The sequence below is a fragment of the Podarcis vaucheri genome, assembly GCF_965113315.1.
Source record: "Podarcis vaucheri genome assembly, chromosome: 6".
Classification (NCBI taxonomy): domain Eukaryota; kingdom Metazoa; phylum Chordata; class Lepidosauria; order Squamata; family Lacertidae; genus Podarcis; species Podarcis vaucheri.
This window is the reverse complement of record NC_138764.1, coordinates 74387001-74403292: the sequence shown is the minus strand read 5'-3', so window position 1 is coordinate 74403292 and position 16292 is coordinate 74387001. Positions and strand designations below refer to the sequence as shown.

The window sequence follows — 16292 nt, the reverse complement described above, 5'->3', positions numbered from 1 at the left end:
TTGTTTACTATTTGGGATACATGACTGTTGATATCAGATGTGGTCACTAATCTAGTTTTTTCTCCTCATTCCTGTTACACTTCTTTGGAGAATGGTCTCCTTCCCACCCCACCCCCTGGCCTTGCATCCAAAATGTCATCAGGAAGAGGGACTTCATTAATTGCGAAACAATAATTTTCTCCCCACTCATTCTACCGATGTTCTCCAGTCTCTTGAAACTGTTTGATATTTGTATTTCTCCGGCCAACAGCTGCAGCCTCCATGTGGTTTTAGGCATGTTTATTTCCTCTCTGCATTTCCTCCTTGGAATCTAGAAATCATTTCCTTTGAACTGCTTTTATTATGCTGATCATGCATAAAGAAGCAAATGTTTCAATACTGAAACTCGTCAGAGAAATCCATTACCTATATACGAGTCACAAATTTATATGGGCATGCATGGATGCTGTGTTAAATCACTCAGTGGGATTGCATGAGCAGTTCAGGACTTAAATGGAAATAAGCACTCTGTAGATTTGGTAAATATATAAGCGCTGGGGTCAAATGTGCCCCCACAGTCCATCCACAAAAGGCCAAAAGTTCCTCCTTAAGAACAAATACCTGCCACAGTGATTAATTCAGTTTATTTATGTGCACATGTGCAAAGACTGAGCATGTGTGCTTGAACTGAAACAAACCATGGCTTACCTTCAGGGAGCACAGCAGCAGGACAATGGGGAGCAGTGCTGTGGCCATGATATTCGGAACCCATATATTTTCTCATTCATGGTAAACCATGGTTTGGCTATGTGTAATGTGTGAATTGAGTCAATGCAATGCTAGCTGGAGGAGCACAGAGCTCTGAAAAGGAAGGCGAGGTCAGGAGTTAGCAATTTAAAATGAGGTTCTCATTCTGAGCCTGCAAGTTGGTTGGTCATTGGGATCAGTAGCATGAAACCTGCCTAACCTCTCCAGGTGAGAAAAGGTTGAAAGAACAAGGGCAGGGGCCTTGAAACTCTGTCAGAGACTTCTGTGTGACTCTGCATGGAATCCAGAAACTTCCTTGAGCCTTACACTCAAGCTATTGGAAGGGGCTGGAGCCACACACTAGAATCTTAATCACGGCAACTGTGTCCCTCCTCTGAACCCCTGCCCTCAAAAATCACTTTGCAGTTTTTTTCTGGGGTTCAGTTCATTTCAATCTTATTTTACCACTTTTATGAAGCAAAGTCAGTGGAGCTGCAGGGACACCTCGGAGAGCACTGGAAAAGTAAAAATAGCTAGTACTACAGAAATTATTATGTATCACTGAACCCTGTCATTTTGTATTGGCTGTTCTCAAATGTGTTCGCCAAAGCCTCTGCTGGTGTAGTGGCTGCAAGGAAGACTAGAACATTGTCTCTAGTTTTCCACTACTTTTTATTCTGCCAGGAACTAACATAATTAAGAAGGTTGATAATTTCCACCTATTTGAGTCTGAAGGAGGAGCATCATCCAAAAAGGCGGCAACCACCTGCACAGAGAATGTGTAACGCAAGTGTACACCTCAAATCTCTGGTGCCCTGCCCAGGAAAAACAGTGCCATAGGGACAAGGTACTATTGGAATATTTCCTTCCAGCTAGCAGCACCAGCTGCATATTGCAGGTGGGACTTGTGTGCACACAGAATTTTGCAGATAACTCAGGAGAAACACCCACATCCCAGAGAAACACCCACAGAGACTTTTAGCATGAATTCATACATTGTGATGTCATTTCATTGCAGGATCCCATTCTTATTTTGCCAGAGGTATCTGACATCCATAATGATTTTGCCTTATTTCACAGGGTTTCCAGGAACAAAAGTGAAATATTTCCATACCAAACTCCTTGCACTGTATTGAGAAGCCAGAGCTCAGTGGTCCCTTCGGAGTATGACTCAGCTGAATACAACCCAATGTGAAGCAAGTCTCTAGGTTCATCTACATTCACTGCTGCAGTCCTACACCACTGGTACCCAAAAGGGATTCCCACCTTCTACCATTAAGCTCCCACACCATGCATTTAATATCATAGCCATATTATTTGTGAACTTGAAACTAAATTAAAAATAAACAGTAAAGCAGAAGTAATAAGATCTGATTCACACTTTACGTGAAAGACAAATTTATCGCTTGTTCTGTGTGTGTTTCAAATACTAAACATATTTTAAGGGGAAACCTCTATATACAAGGACATGTGCCAGGTACCTGTTTTGGGATTTAGCTTCCAAGTGTATGTCCACTGCAGGTTTACAGACATAGTTCATCCTTTAAAACATTCTGGGTCCTTGTCTGAAGATGAGATGGATGAGCAGCAAATTATTGTGTTATGGGAGGTATGATCTGGCTCTCAGCTGATGTGCACATTGACTGGATAGTACCTGCTTGAATCAATAAATTTCATCTTTACAGTTAACGGGATCCTCCTCCTCTTACAGTCTTTAGCTGGAAGGAGAAAAATCATTCACATCAAATGCATATTTTAACGTAAAAAGGAAAAGAGAAGGTAAATTGTGTTGTTTTGTCCCAGTAAATATAACTAGCATTGTTGCTGCAGGGAAATTTGCAGAGGTACTGCAATCATCATGAGCTATTGCTTTTCATGGGCTATTGATCTGAAAGGGCATTCAGGAGAATTTGCACTCATGGCTATGTGGATAGTGTCATTAAATATTTTAAATCACTAGGTGGCACTGAACTCAGTTGTATCTGAGTAGAACCAAGAGGTTCCTGTTGCTGTTCTAAGTTTGTTATTTAGTTTCCTGACTAGTGTGTTCTTGAAACCTTCCAAGATGGTAGCCAAGAAGGTCAGTTAAATTACACTGTATAGGCTTTCTTCCATGCTTTAGAATCCAGCTGAAGTGTCTCTTTTCTATAGATAGCAAAGGAAGAAGAAAATAAAGGGGCATTTTTTAAAAGCTTTATATTCAGGGCTCAATACCCTGTGGCTCTGACATCCCCACCCACCACACAGATCTGGGCCTGTGGTTGAGACTCTTGGTGAAAAGAGGGTATTCCGTGAGGCGCTGCTGCTCTCCTCAGCTTTAGCTTTGGGCTGCGTCGGAAGCTGCGTTGGAAGCCACCATTGCCAAGGGATCAACCACCCCTTGTCAAGCATGCCACCTGAGGAAGGTCACCTGATTGGTGTGCCAGCCATGCTAGGGCAGCAAGATAGTTTTGGGGCTGCAGGGGAAGCCACATGGCACGCCTTCCTAGCCACTTTCCTCCCCTCAGAATTTGCCTCCTGAGGCAGTTGCCTCACTCTGCCACATGGTAGGGCAGAGTTTAGATCAGAGCAAAAGTTAAAGCTATGGTTTTTTGTTTTATTTTTTAAAGAAATAGTGCTGTAAGGAAGGGGTGCAATTCCACCTCAGGGCTAGAGGTTATAACAGGATTAAAGCACAGTCTTTCTGATACCAAACCAACCACATAATTTAAACTGATTGATTCCACTTCATTTGGCAGCATCTGCTATCTGTCTTCCTTCTTTCCCATTTCCTCTCCTAGCAGGCTGCAGTGGTTGAACAAAGCAAACTGCCACCAAGAGAGCTCCAACAGCAACAGCCTCTCTCCTCTTTGGTTCTGGTGGGCTGAGTCCACACAAAGGGCAAAAACAAGGGGATGGGGAAGACACTGTATTCTCAGAAAAACACTTAAATTAGGTGTCACTGGCAACAGCAACTTCCACTCCCGTTATCCATGCCTTATGCTTTAAGTCACAGGACAAGAACTCTTCAGTTCCTCAAAGTAGAACCTGAATGAAAGGAGGGGCAAAGCTAATCTTAGGTGCTACCAATCCTGTCCACTCCCTCTTTCTTTTTCAATGGGTGCAGGAGAACATCCCAATGGATAGTTCTCATGTGTCTAATTGTGAGAAGATTTGGACTACAATACTAAATATTCCACAACAAAATTCACAATGCCAACTTCAAAGGAAGATTGGGATGTTAAAAAAATAATAATAGCAGAATGGGTTTTGTATTTGGTGCTGGACTAGGCATGTTTCCAGTGGGCAGATATGAGGATGGAGTGGGTTATTGAGGAGAAGAAAGGAGTGCATATCTCTGAGCAGGAGAGATAGCAGCTTGCTTTGCACATCAGAGTAAACCAAAGTATGGATTACCATGACAGTATGAATGTGCTGGCTCCCAGAGAGCATCCTGCATCCACTTGGTTGGTCTCTGGGGGTTTTAAGTCAATGCAGGACACCAACTAAGTCAAAGTTTTGCTTAGTGTTTTGTCTGAACCCAGGATTGGGTGAGAATAGTGGTTTCTCTTCCCTGCCTAGCCTCCTTGGACTCACAGTGCACAGCATCACTCAAAACATCATGTTCATGCTGTTGTCTACAAGTGTAGATCTGTGGTCAGTGGAAGGAAGATGAGTTATATCAGCTTGAGTCCCAAATGAGTCAAGTGGCAGCAGAGGATGGTGGAGGAGAGGAGATGAACACCCAATCTAGTCCCTTCTCCTAATTAAGAACATCAGAACACCCTGCTTGACTAGACCAAGGGTTCATCTAGTCAAGCATTATGTTAGTAACAGTAGCCAGCCAGTTGCTTCTCCAAGCTTGAAAGCAGAGCAGGAAGGCAACTGCCTTCTCCTGTCCCCAGCTCTTTATATTCAGATATTCTGCCTCTGAACTTGGAGGTTCCATTTAGCTATAATGTCTAATAGCTGTTGACAGATGTATCCTGCATAAATCCCTTAGAGCCATCTAAACTTCAGAGGCTTTCTGGAGAAAAGACCATAATTAGGCTCTCCCAGTCCTGCCTTCATTGTTCCTCCCCAAAGGCGATCTGCCCTCTAAGAATGCCTCCACTTCAAAATTTGACTCTGAAGCCTTGATCTCACAGTACTTGTCATCTCTTGGTGGCGAGGAAACTGGAAAAATTGGGTTGTAGTAGTGGCTGTACTCTGAGTTTGCCTTCTGGGAAAAAAAAATAGAAAGAGGGGGGAAATGCATGACAGGCACACAACTGAAAATTCATGTGGAAACAGCAGGAGGAAGCTACTGTTTGAAAAATGTGGAAGTAACCCTTTACCAAAGTAACTCTTTGTGGGGTTGTAAAGTGTGTGTCATTGCTGGCTAGTAACTGCAATACAGAGTTCTGAGTATTCTCCATATCTGGACAATTGTCTTCATTATATTGTAGGTAAAGCAGAGCTTCAGTGCAACGTAAAATTAACCTGTATGACTTCTATGTACATTAGATACCAGTTACTCAATGCGGCTTTGTAGCAAATATATGTATTCATATATTTGAATACATATATTTGAACAAAAATATGTATTCAAATGAAAATATTACAAAGCACTGCACAAAATTTTGTAACATGGCATCTGTTTATTTTCTATTTAAAATAAATAGTGTTATTGTTTGGTCGTGTCCAACTCTTCGTGACCCCATGGACCAGAGCATGCCAGGCACTCCTGTCTTCCACTGCCTCCCGCAGTTTGGTCAAACTCATGCTGGTAGCTTCGAGAACACTGTCCAACCATCTCATCCTCTGTCGTCCCCTTCTCCTTGTGCCCTCAATCTTTCCCAACATCAGGGTCTTTTCCAGGAAGTCTTCTCTTCTCATGAGGTGGCCAAAGTATTGGAGCCTCAGCTTCACGATCTGTCCTTCCAGTGAGCACTCAGGGCTGATCTCCTTCAGAATGGATAGGTTTGATCTTCTTGCAGTCCATGGGACTCTCTAGAGTCTCCTCCAGCACCATAATTCAAAAGCATCAATTCTTCAGCAATCAGCCTTCTTGATGGTCCAGCTCTCACTTCCATACATCACTACTGGGAAAACCATGGCTTTAACTATACAGACCTTTGTTGGCAAGGTGATGTCTCTGCTTTTTAAGATGCTGTCTAGGTTTGCCATCACCTTTCTCCCAAGGAGCAGGCGTTTTTTAATTTCGTTACTGCTGTCACCATCTGCAGTGATCATGGAACCCAAGAAAGTAAAATCTCTCACTGCCTCCATTTCTTCCCCTTCTGTTTGCCAGGAGGTGATGGGACCAGTGAATATAAAAAATGGAAAGGCACCACCTGCATTTTCCACCTTCCCACATAAGAGTGGGAAGGCGGGGCACAGAGTCTATGCATAATGGATGGAAAATTAGGAACTATTAGAGGAATACAAAAAATAAAAATAAAAAGGATTTCTAGTTCAGGCAATTCCCACCTCCAGTTTGCTACTGATCCGTAAATTTGACCTAATCGTACTCAGTAAGATGGAAGGCATTTCTTTGCTTCTATTGTCCACTCTTCCTTCCCCTGACCTGCTTTCCCCAGACACATCTTCTCAGCCCAGCTCCATCTACAAGTATAAGATCTGGATGATGCCAACTGATGCAGTTTTTTTCCAAAGGCACATGTCAAAACAACAACAACTGGAGCCAAAGCTGCCATCCCTCTTTAGACTTCTTATAGACTGGATCCAAACTTAAGTCACACTTGGGAGCAAACGCACTGAAACCCCTCCAGTTACATCCCACCTGTCCAATCCTGGCCTCACCCCTGCCTCCAAAGGACTCAGAAAGGATTCTGGGAAAGATTCTGACGCAGTGTCTGTTGCCCCTTGAAGCAAGCTCACAACGAGCGATGGCGAGGTCGGAGTGCGCGTTACGAGGGAAGGCCTGTAGGCCTTGACAGCGCCTTATCTTTCCGGGAACAAAAAGAAGACTGAGCAGGTGGCAGCGAGCTTGTCTTTCAGAAAACCTGTTCTGCATTTCTGACTTTTTATCCGGTAGGGGCCTCGGGGTCCGTGTCTCCCCCCCCCCCCCCCGGGCAGCCGGGAAGCCCCGCTTTAATGGAAACCTGGGAACCCCGCCTCAGGAGGAGAGAACACCACGAAGTCCGCCCCGCTGCGTTCAGTGGGGCTGACTCGCGGGAAATGGAGTGAATAGGATCGCAGCCTCAAGAGTCCCCTGCTAGGCCTCGCCTGCACCGAGTCCTCCCGGCCTGCAGAGGCCGCTGCCGGGTCCCGCGGCGGAGGCCGTCGAGAGCCGCCTCTCCGCCCGGCTCAGTCGCTGCGTGACCCCACCCAGGAGCAGCTGAGCGGCCGGAGCCGAGCGTGTGCGCGTCTGCGAGCCGAGCGGAGCCCCGAGGCAGAGCGCGGCGGCGGCGGCGACGGCAGCGGCGGCAAGGCCGGCTCGTTCCGGGGGACAATAAAGAGGCGCCGGGCCTGGTCGGGGAGAGCAGAGGCAGGAGAAAGGAGCAGGATGCTGGCGCTCTTCACCAAGCTGCTGGACTGGTTCCGGGCGCTCTTCTGGAAGGAGGAGATGGAGCTCACCTTGGTGGGGCTGCAGTACTCGGGCAAGACCACCTTCGTCAACGTGATCGCGGTAAGGGGGGCCAGCCAGGGCAGGGGCGCTCCCGGCAAGGGCCTCTCCCCGTCGCCGCTTCCTAGTAGGGCCGCCCGGGCAGGATGGAGGCCTCCCTTCCCGAGGCAGGAGGACGCCCCTCCCCAGATCATGTGCATTGAGAAGGGTGGCCTGTCTCCACCCCACCCCTCTCCGGGCGGGGGGCGGGGGGGCACATTATTAGCAGCCTTCGTTTCTCAGCTACCCTTTGCGGCGCAGAAAGGGCTTTTTCTCCTGTCCTCCTTTTCTCCCCCGTTTAAATGGGGCGGGGAGAGGGAGCGACGGTGTATGCAATGCGGGCAATGCCTCTCAGATTACACTCCCCCCCCCCCGCGCCCCTCTCGCCGTTCGCAGTGCGTGTCCTCTTGGCTCCGTTACTTGCTGCTGGCGATGAGGAGGAATAGGCAGGTCGTCTTGGATCCAATAATAATAATCGATCCGGATTTATGCACCCGTGTGCATTCGAATTGGAGCGTCTGTCTCGTGCGGCTTTTGAATCCCTTTCGGGGCGGTGGTGGGAGCCTGGCGGGGAAGGGGTTTGAGCGGAGAATCTACGCTCGAGATGGCTATGAACAAGGCTGGGTCCCTGGTGAGACGAAGGGACGCCGTTCCATCTCCTGTGATGGATGGTAATTTCATCTCCATCTTTCCTGATCAATATGGCAATTAGCAGGGTTTCTCTGCGTGGTTTTTTTGTTTTGTTTTGTTTTGTTTATTAGAAAGGAAATTTAAAATTGCGATAGGGTTTTTTGTTAGAGCGTCTCATTGCACAGTCTTAAGAAACCATCTTAGGAAAGCAGCAAGATTTCAGTTTGTAGAGAATTTCCCAAATGGAAAGCCACGACTTTCTCTCCCCCTCCCACATGCATTCTGCAGTAATGGCTTCAAAGTGTGCATTTAATGAAAGAGGGGGGGGGGGAGGTAGAGGAAAGACATTAGATAGCACATGGAGTGGGGAGTATTAGCTGTGGGGAATATTGATAAGCTATCTTGAGCCTTCTGTCCCAGGGCCTTGAATGGAATTGGCAGAACTGTGAGGTCTGTGCTGTTGGATTTAGTGAGGGGCATTGTTCTAGGTGAGTTTGCGGAACTGGAGTTCTTCCATCTTTTGCTCTTCCTGGAAAGAGGATTGCAGCATGGTTCTGCTCAGAATCACGAGACACAGTCTCTGAATACTAAGCATTTTTGCCTGTACAAGGAAGTGGATGGCAGTGATGAAGGTTACCATAGCCTACTGCCTCTCCCTTCTTTCCATCAGTCTGTCACAAATCCTGGAATCCTTTTGTCATGTTTGAGTCTCTGTTCCACTTCATTCCAGCTTTATAATACAGTAATGGGGGGGGGGCATGTTTGAGTTTATTGCCTGCTAGCTTTCATTTCTCAGAAGAAATTCCAAATGTTTCACCATTCTCCCCCACTCCATATGTGCTCTTAAAAAGAATGTGTTTGCCTTACTGTAGGTGATTTCTTGTAGGTAATTCTGGAACCCAGGCACAATCAAGAGACATTTGGCTTCAGTGCTTCTAAATTAAACTTTGTGGTTCAGTATGAATTTGAATATAGTATGCACTTTTTAATATGTCTGTCTCTTGCATTCATAATCTTTTGTAACCCTTGTGGAGGGTCTGCAGATGTGGATTCCTAGCCTCTCATTTATGTACTCCTGAATTTTGAATGGCGAAGACATGACAATGCAAACTGGATAATATGCTAAATAGTGAGTCCTGTCTGGTGTGTTTCCTCCAGAAGAGATGCGTTATCATTGGCCACTGATTCAGCAGTGTTTTCTGGACAGAGCCATGGAATTGGCATGTGATTTCTCAAGGTTTAAACTGATCCTTGATTTGAAATCTGGACCTTTCACCTTTATTTTTTTTAGTATACTCATATTCTTTTTTAAAAAAATTATTCTGTGCCCAGACCTTAGATAGATAAACAGATCATTACATTGTTTTATCCCCACAACAACGAATTGTGAATTGAACCAGAAATGGATATCCCTTCTCCAAGCCAAATTGTTTTGATTTGAGAAAGGTAACTTATTTTCATAACAGATGGTCACTCTTGATGATGCCCAGAGGCCTCCCAGTCCTACAGCTGGGAGGATGTGCATGGAAACCCCCAATTAGGATGTAGCTGCTGCAACATGCTGTGTCAGGTTTCAGGGGCATGAAGAACTATTAAAATGCAGTTCCTTATGTCCTTCCAGCATTGTCTAGGGATTACAGGAGGGAATCGAATGCAGCCCTGCAAACCTCTCTTGTGTCGACTCTGAATGCCAGTTACTAAGACTCACAAGCGGGTAGAGTGCTCTTGTGCTCAGGTTCTGTTTTAGGGGTTCCCATAGGCATCTGGTTGGCTGCTGTGAGAACAGGATGCTGGACTAGATGGGCCACTAGAGTGATCCAGCAGGCTGCTTCTAGTTTCTCATGGCCTTAGGACTCAGCCCAAACAACACCCCTTCTGCTGCTTCACCTCCTCCTTGTGTTTTTTGCCTGGCTGGAAGATAGAGAAAGGCTCTGAGGGTATGTATAGAAACTAACCAAAGTAGTAAGGTAAAGGTTACATTCATTGCTCTACCCTTTGACCCTGTCCACCACTGGCATGTGTACCCTGGAAAGTTGTCTAGAAGGGAATGGGGCCCTTTGACTGAAAAAGGTTCCTCACTCCTGGATTACAGGAACCATGGAAACTACATTTCCCCATAGTGTCAGCTGGCCTCAAAAGGTTAAAAAAGGTAAAGGTAGATGGATGGGTGGGGAGGTGTCAAAAATAAGGACATTTTATCTCTACCTCCCCCCAATTTAAGATCTCCTACATCACTAGGGTGATCCTGGTCCTCCTATATCCCAAGCTGCCAGCACACTACTATAGCATAACCGTTGTGTTACAATACAGTGGGTGAATCACCTTGTTGTTCAAAATTGTTTTGCAGTGACTGCTGATTTCAGTGTTCAGGATGATATAGAACAGGGGCAGGTAGACCTCAGGCTTGTGGGATCTTCTCTGTTTAAGCAGAACTCTCAGATCTACTGACAAGAGCGAGGTACATGATAGTGGGTGGGTGGAAACATACCCTTGGAATTTTTGTTTTCAGTAGCAGAACTTACTGAGCTTACGGGCCTATCACACAAGGGTCCACTCCTGTTTCTCCACCTCGTGCCAGCTTTCTTCATCTTTTCACTCTAATTTAGAAGAAGAAAGGTCTCTGTGTTGCTAAACAGTTGGAGAGTCAGATTCCTTGCTGATCTACTCCAAATCATTCATAGATCTATCAGTAGATCCCAACCTACCTTCTGCCCACTGCTAAGACAGAACAGGGCATATGCTGAGGAAATCTTCACCAGTCTCTGGTTACAGCTGGAGCCTTTTTAAGTTGAAGGTGGGAGAGAGATGAGTAAGCAGGCAGCCAGCACAGTGAGAGGCCTACCACTCTCTTCAGCCCTACTTTTGTGTCAGACTTAAAGAGTCGTCCTGGAGTATACATTTATTCCGAGCTGCCTTTGTCTCTCTCTCTCCCACTCCAGTCTTTTACCATGCTGTTTCTTTTGCCTGTAGAAACCTCTATACAGTGTCTTTCTTTCCCAACTCTTTCCCCCATTTTTATTTGGCTAATGCAGGGCCTATCTTTTTGTGTCCCATAAAGCACCTAGCATATACTGTTCAGCATGGCTAAATAAATGATTAGCAGCAGTAAAAAGATCCTGTTTCAAGATGTTTATTGACAGCTGATGCGTAGTAAGCACTGCAGAACAGGGATTGCTTGATGATTGCTCTGTTCACATGTTGTGAAATCTCATGCCCTTGGAGTGATGCACCAATGCTGTGCTGAAGACTGTGAATCTTAAGCCACTCATCAAGCAAGGAATGTGCTAAGTAGGTTGCCTTAGACATGTCTCCAACTTGCTGCCTCGGTCTCCCCACCCCCTCCTGTAATATGTGAATAAAACTGGTCTTCCTTACAGGACTGTTGTAGGATTTACTGACATAGCTCTTATGGATAACACATATGAAGTTATTTTTCTTTTTGGCTTGCCCTTCCTCAGTTGGGAATCAATATTAGAGGTCTTTTATTAATGAATTTCCTGGTTACATAGTGGCTGCAGACACACCATACATTTAGAGCTAATGACCGTCCTCCAAGAATCCCAGGAACTAGTGTACTGCCGACAGAGCTACAGTTCTCAGCACCCTCAACATGGTACAGTTCCTAGGATTTTGGGGGTGAAATCATGTGCTTTAAATGTATGGGGTGCATGCAGCCAACAATTCTAGAAGATGAGAGGTTTATTTCATTGTATTTGACAGAAACAATGACACTCAGTTGTTGATGTTAGTAGTCTGAATGGACTGGTCATGTTAGCAGTGGTACACTTGTATCCTGTTGCAGCATTCATTCTTGTTTACAGCCATCTCAAGTAAAGCTACCATCTTGAGAAAGAGACAGTGTCCTTGGGCACGTTATGTCCTTCCTAAAAGACTTCATCAATGTGTTAACTGTGGTTCTGTATGGCTTTAGGAATGTCTTATGGCTACATAAAGCTCCTTTAAATATACATGGTTGCTCTGCAAGAGCTTGTGTGAAGTGGAAAATAAGGCTGCATCAGATCATCCACATAAGCACTTTTGGAAGGAGGGAGGTCACTTGTGAGAATGTATTGTATTATATGGCAACGTAATTGAAAGCACATTACTTGCTGAGGATAATATTTTCTGTGGTGTAATGCCATGCCTGAAGCAGTCATTACAGAGTGTTGTTGAATTTTTTAAAAATGTGAACAGTAGAACATTTTGTGCACTTCAATAAAAGGATTTATTAGGTGCTTTTTGTAATATAGCTAGATGGTACTTTAGACAGGTATGATAAGGTTACCCTGTCTCTTTAAAAATATGTAAACAAACCAGTTCTGAGATAGACAACAGATGAATGCTTCTCTTCTCCGTAAGTCAGGTTTTGCTGTTTTAGTGTCTGATGTCATTCTGTTTGTTCCTTACTTGTCCAGAGTCCTCCGGGAAAGCAGGCTGGGCAAATGTCTAATAAATAACTACTTCCGGAGGGTGAAAAAAGGTAACATTTCAGCCTAATCTTGTGTGTAATCACTGCACAAAAACACACCTGATTGTACAAATGTAAAAAAGAAGAAGAAATCCCTCCTCTGACTTGGTGCAGGCCTTTTGACCTGGGGCTGGGCAGGAATCCAACACCCTGAACGTGAAGCCGCCATATAGGCCTTGTCAGAAGCTTCACCTGATATATTGTTAATGGTTTCATGCAAGATGTGTGGAGTTTGCTGGTGAAAGGTGGGCAGTGATCACTGTCATCAAGTTGTTTCTGTATAATGTGTGTAGGATTACAGCATTTATTTTATTTTTTTTAATCACATTTATATAATGGCTTTCCTCCTGGGAGCTCAAGGCAGCATAATTTGCTTTTCAGCTTCACAACAACACTGTGAGGTAAGTTAAACTGAGGGCCATAGGTCTTGAGTCTTCTTTCTCTAGCCCTCTAACCTAGTATGCTATACTGGCTTTCACACTGGCAAAAAACCCAAAGAATGATAAAGGGATGTTGCGTAGTAAATAAGAGGAAGTGGGAGAGACAAGGAGTTAGGGGTCATGGTTGTTAGAGAACAACATATGACAGATGAAATAGAGGAGGGCACCTTGTTGGAAGGGTTAGCGGGGTCATCTAACTTACTGCTGTTGCTGGTGTGCTGCATGGCAATGGACTTGGGGAATAACAGAGCATGATTGATGTGCAACTTTCAATATATGCAAGGGGGGGGTCAAAGGATAACAGAAAGAAGTGGATTGGTGCAGCCTAGCTTGGTGGCCTACCTTTGTTTTGAGTTCCATGGCTTCCAAATCTGGCAGTTCTTGGCAGACTTTATAATTATTGCAGGATTCATCCTGGTAGACCTGAAGCCAGAGTGAAGCAAAGAGGAATAAGGGTACACATTTGCCCTGTTGAAAAGCAGTTTTAAGAGGCTGGTGTTAGTATATGCTAGGCAGGCTGTAACCCAGAACTGGTATCCATGACCCTCCAGCTAGTAAGCTAGTAGGCATGTTTGAAGTGGGGGAAATCTGAAAATTGGTTTCAGATTCCTGCTCAGTTGATGGTCCACTCCTATTCCTTCTTCCTAATCTACCTCACACAACTACAGGGGTGAAGCTAAAGTGGGATAACTCCACCCTCCCCCTTGTGCCATGTATGCTATTCTGAGTTCACTGGGAGAACAGTTTGATTCCATTCTTGTATTTGGAACCATGGGAAGCAAAATCTGCAGTAGAAAGAGACACGCATCCCATCTGTTCCTCTGTTGTTTGATGGAAAGACCCAAAACAATCTTTTCAAATAACTGTTGAGGACCGGTGGCTGACTACCCACCAGCTGTGCCTCTCACCTTGTGCTACATGTCCGTCCTCTCGCTGCTGCTGTCTGCTGGGCTATCCATTAGCCTATGTTCTGGATTCACAATGTGGGGGTGGCAGTGCAAATGCCCTACACTGTGTTAATAGACAACACAGCCCTGTCTTAAGGACAACTTCAACCTCCTTGTCTGCACCCTCTGAAAGGGGCAGTTGGCCAGATGGAGAGTAATTGCCCTACAGGCAAATGCCAAATTTCATGGGAAATGTTTTTGACTTTTTATTGTTAGTTTTATTTCCTTTGTTAACATGTTACCAGTTTTAAAAGTTTTTAATAATAATAATAGTAACGCTCTAAAAAACATTTGAGGAAACTGTATCTCTCAAATATGATTGTGCTAGATAAAACATTTGCCTGTTGTTGGAAGCTTGCAGTTAATCTGTGGAACTTCTTAACTCAGTTACGTTCTAGAACTCATATTAAGGCTAGGATGTGTCGCTTGGAAAGTAGGAATATATAGTGTAAGATCTCATCTAAAGGGAGAGAGGTAAACACATACAGGGTTGTCATTAAGGCATGCTGCTCAGCAAATTGTAAAAGGTTAGGAGATTAGAAAACGGGGGTTTTAAAAAATGAAAAGGGACTTCCGGAAATTCCTTCCATGATAGAGCATGAAATTCCGTATGTGCAACTTGGATATAGTATCCTGAAAGAAGGAACCGGATAGGTTTTTTTGCAGAGAGTTGAAGGGGAAATATTCTGTATTGTGGTCACTTAGATTTGGTCACAGTTTTGAAGAAAATTGGAAGTGACTCTAGTGTGCTATACTTTGTAAACCTTCGCAGTTATGTAGTACGGAATGATTTTGACATTATTATGCAAGCCATGACTGTTTCCTTGCCTGAACTATCTTGCCACAGATTCTTGCTGGTGCCTTCAGGTGAAAGGCAGAAAATGTGCCCCTCCTTCTATTACTAGAGATTCCATCCCAGAGGAAGAATGCTGTGCAGGGAGAGCAGTCTTACAATTCTCTTTTCTTGTGTAAGGGGGAAAGCCACGTGAGTAAGCTGTGTGGGTTTGCCCTTTGTATCCTAGAAAAGAGTGGTGCAGATGTTCTCAGTGTTAAAAAAAACATGCCTATCTGGGCTGCCTACACTGTCTTGGAGTCTGAAGACTTGTGACGATAGTCCAGCAAGGAAAAATCAAAAGCAGGGTGAGAGACCATAGGGAGCTGGTGGCAGTGGGAGGAGAAGTAGTGTTAGAGGAGGGGTGGACAGTTTAGCTGCTCTTAGTTGCTTGCAACGCTCTTATGTTATATTGCAAAATATGCATTAAACTTAATAGCAAAGAATTGTTGACACAACCATTGTGTCAAGAGATTTTAGAGCCTGCAGTACCTAAAAAAAAACCAAACCTCAGCATAGCTTTTGCACATGCACAACCTCATGGAACTGCTGTGGGAGTGGAGTTGCCTGGTTTTCCCCAGAGTGTTTCTATCCATCAGAGGGAGAATGACTCCCAGAGAAGCATCACATTATTTCAGAGAACATATGCCGTCTTCTGGGGAAGGGAGAATGTTGAATGTATCCCTCAACAGAAAATGGCCATATTCACATGCCTAGCCTTTAAAACCTGCAGTAAGAAAGGAGGAAACTTGGTACATAAAGCACACACAGAGCTGTAAAATTGGCCCCTAAATCTCTCCCCTTTTTTCTGAAGGTTCTCCTGTGGCTCCTATCTTCAATGGGATTGCCAACTTTTGGTGGCTACAGCTCCTTCTTTACATGTAACAACTAGTTCATATTTTAAAAGGATTAAGAGATTAGAAATAAAGATTACCAGGTTTTTTTTCCTGATGAGGCTGCTGTGTGTCTCATGGGGTTGCCAACTTTTACTGGTGGCTGCTTCTCAACCTGTAACAGCCAGCTCATTGGGTGACATTAGCAGGGGGATTTGTGGTTCTCATGGCCTAATTACCCAGGCTTACTTTTATGCATTGGTTCGTTGTTAGAATCCCTGCCATGAATTTTCCAGTTAGTCGACAAGCCTAGCTTTTAAAGGTTTAATATAAAAAGTGGAAATTCAGCAGGTAAAGCACATATAGAACCACACAGGCGGCCCCTAAATCTCCTGCCCCTTTATTCTGAAGATGTCCTATGCCTTTCAAAGTTGTCTATCAGTAATCCAGTCATTGTGCACCCCAGAAATGTTTTCCCCTTCCCTCCATGCCTCTCAGTTTTTACACATTTCCTGTGGTCTTTTCTGCCCATCTCTTTTCACACCTAACCACTTAACTGAACTTTAAGCACTTCAAGGCTGAAGCCTGGTTTGTGAGTACTTTGATCTCTTCCCTCCACCCCCATTCTTTTCTGTTTCACACAACCACACACTGTCATTTTCAAATCAGCATCTCTGACTCTCTCTCTCTCATTTCACCCGGCACTCCATTCAACAGCCCCCCCACACGGAACCTTCTCCATATCAGGTTCATACTGGGGGTGGGTGGCTGGGGATCACACACTTACGAAACTGCATTGAGTAATATTGACCACCAAAATGCCCTTT

The 16292-nt window shown here is 44.7% G+C and overlaps 1 protein-coding gene across 1 annotated transcript in view; it reads left to right on the top strand.

Moving 5' to 3' along the window:
- ARL8A (ARF like GTPase 8A) overlaps positions 1-16292 on the top strand; it is a 176504-nt gene that overhangs the window by 132803 nt on the left and 27409 nt on the right. Inside the window, exon 2 of the mRNA XM_082227461.1 lies at positions 7131-7339. Within this exon, the coding sequence (XP_082083587.1) occupies positions 7217-7339 (123 nt within the window). The 5' untranslated portion in view covers positions 7131-7216. The remainder of the gene's footprint in view (positions 1-7130; positions 7340-16292) is intronic.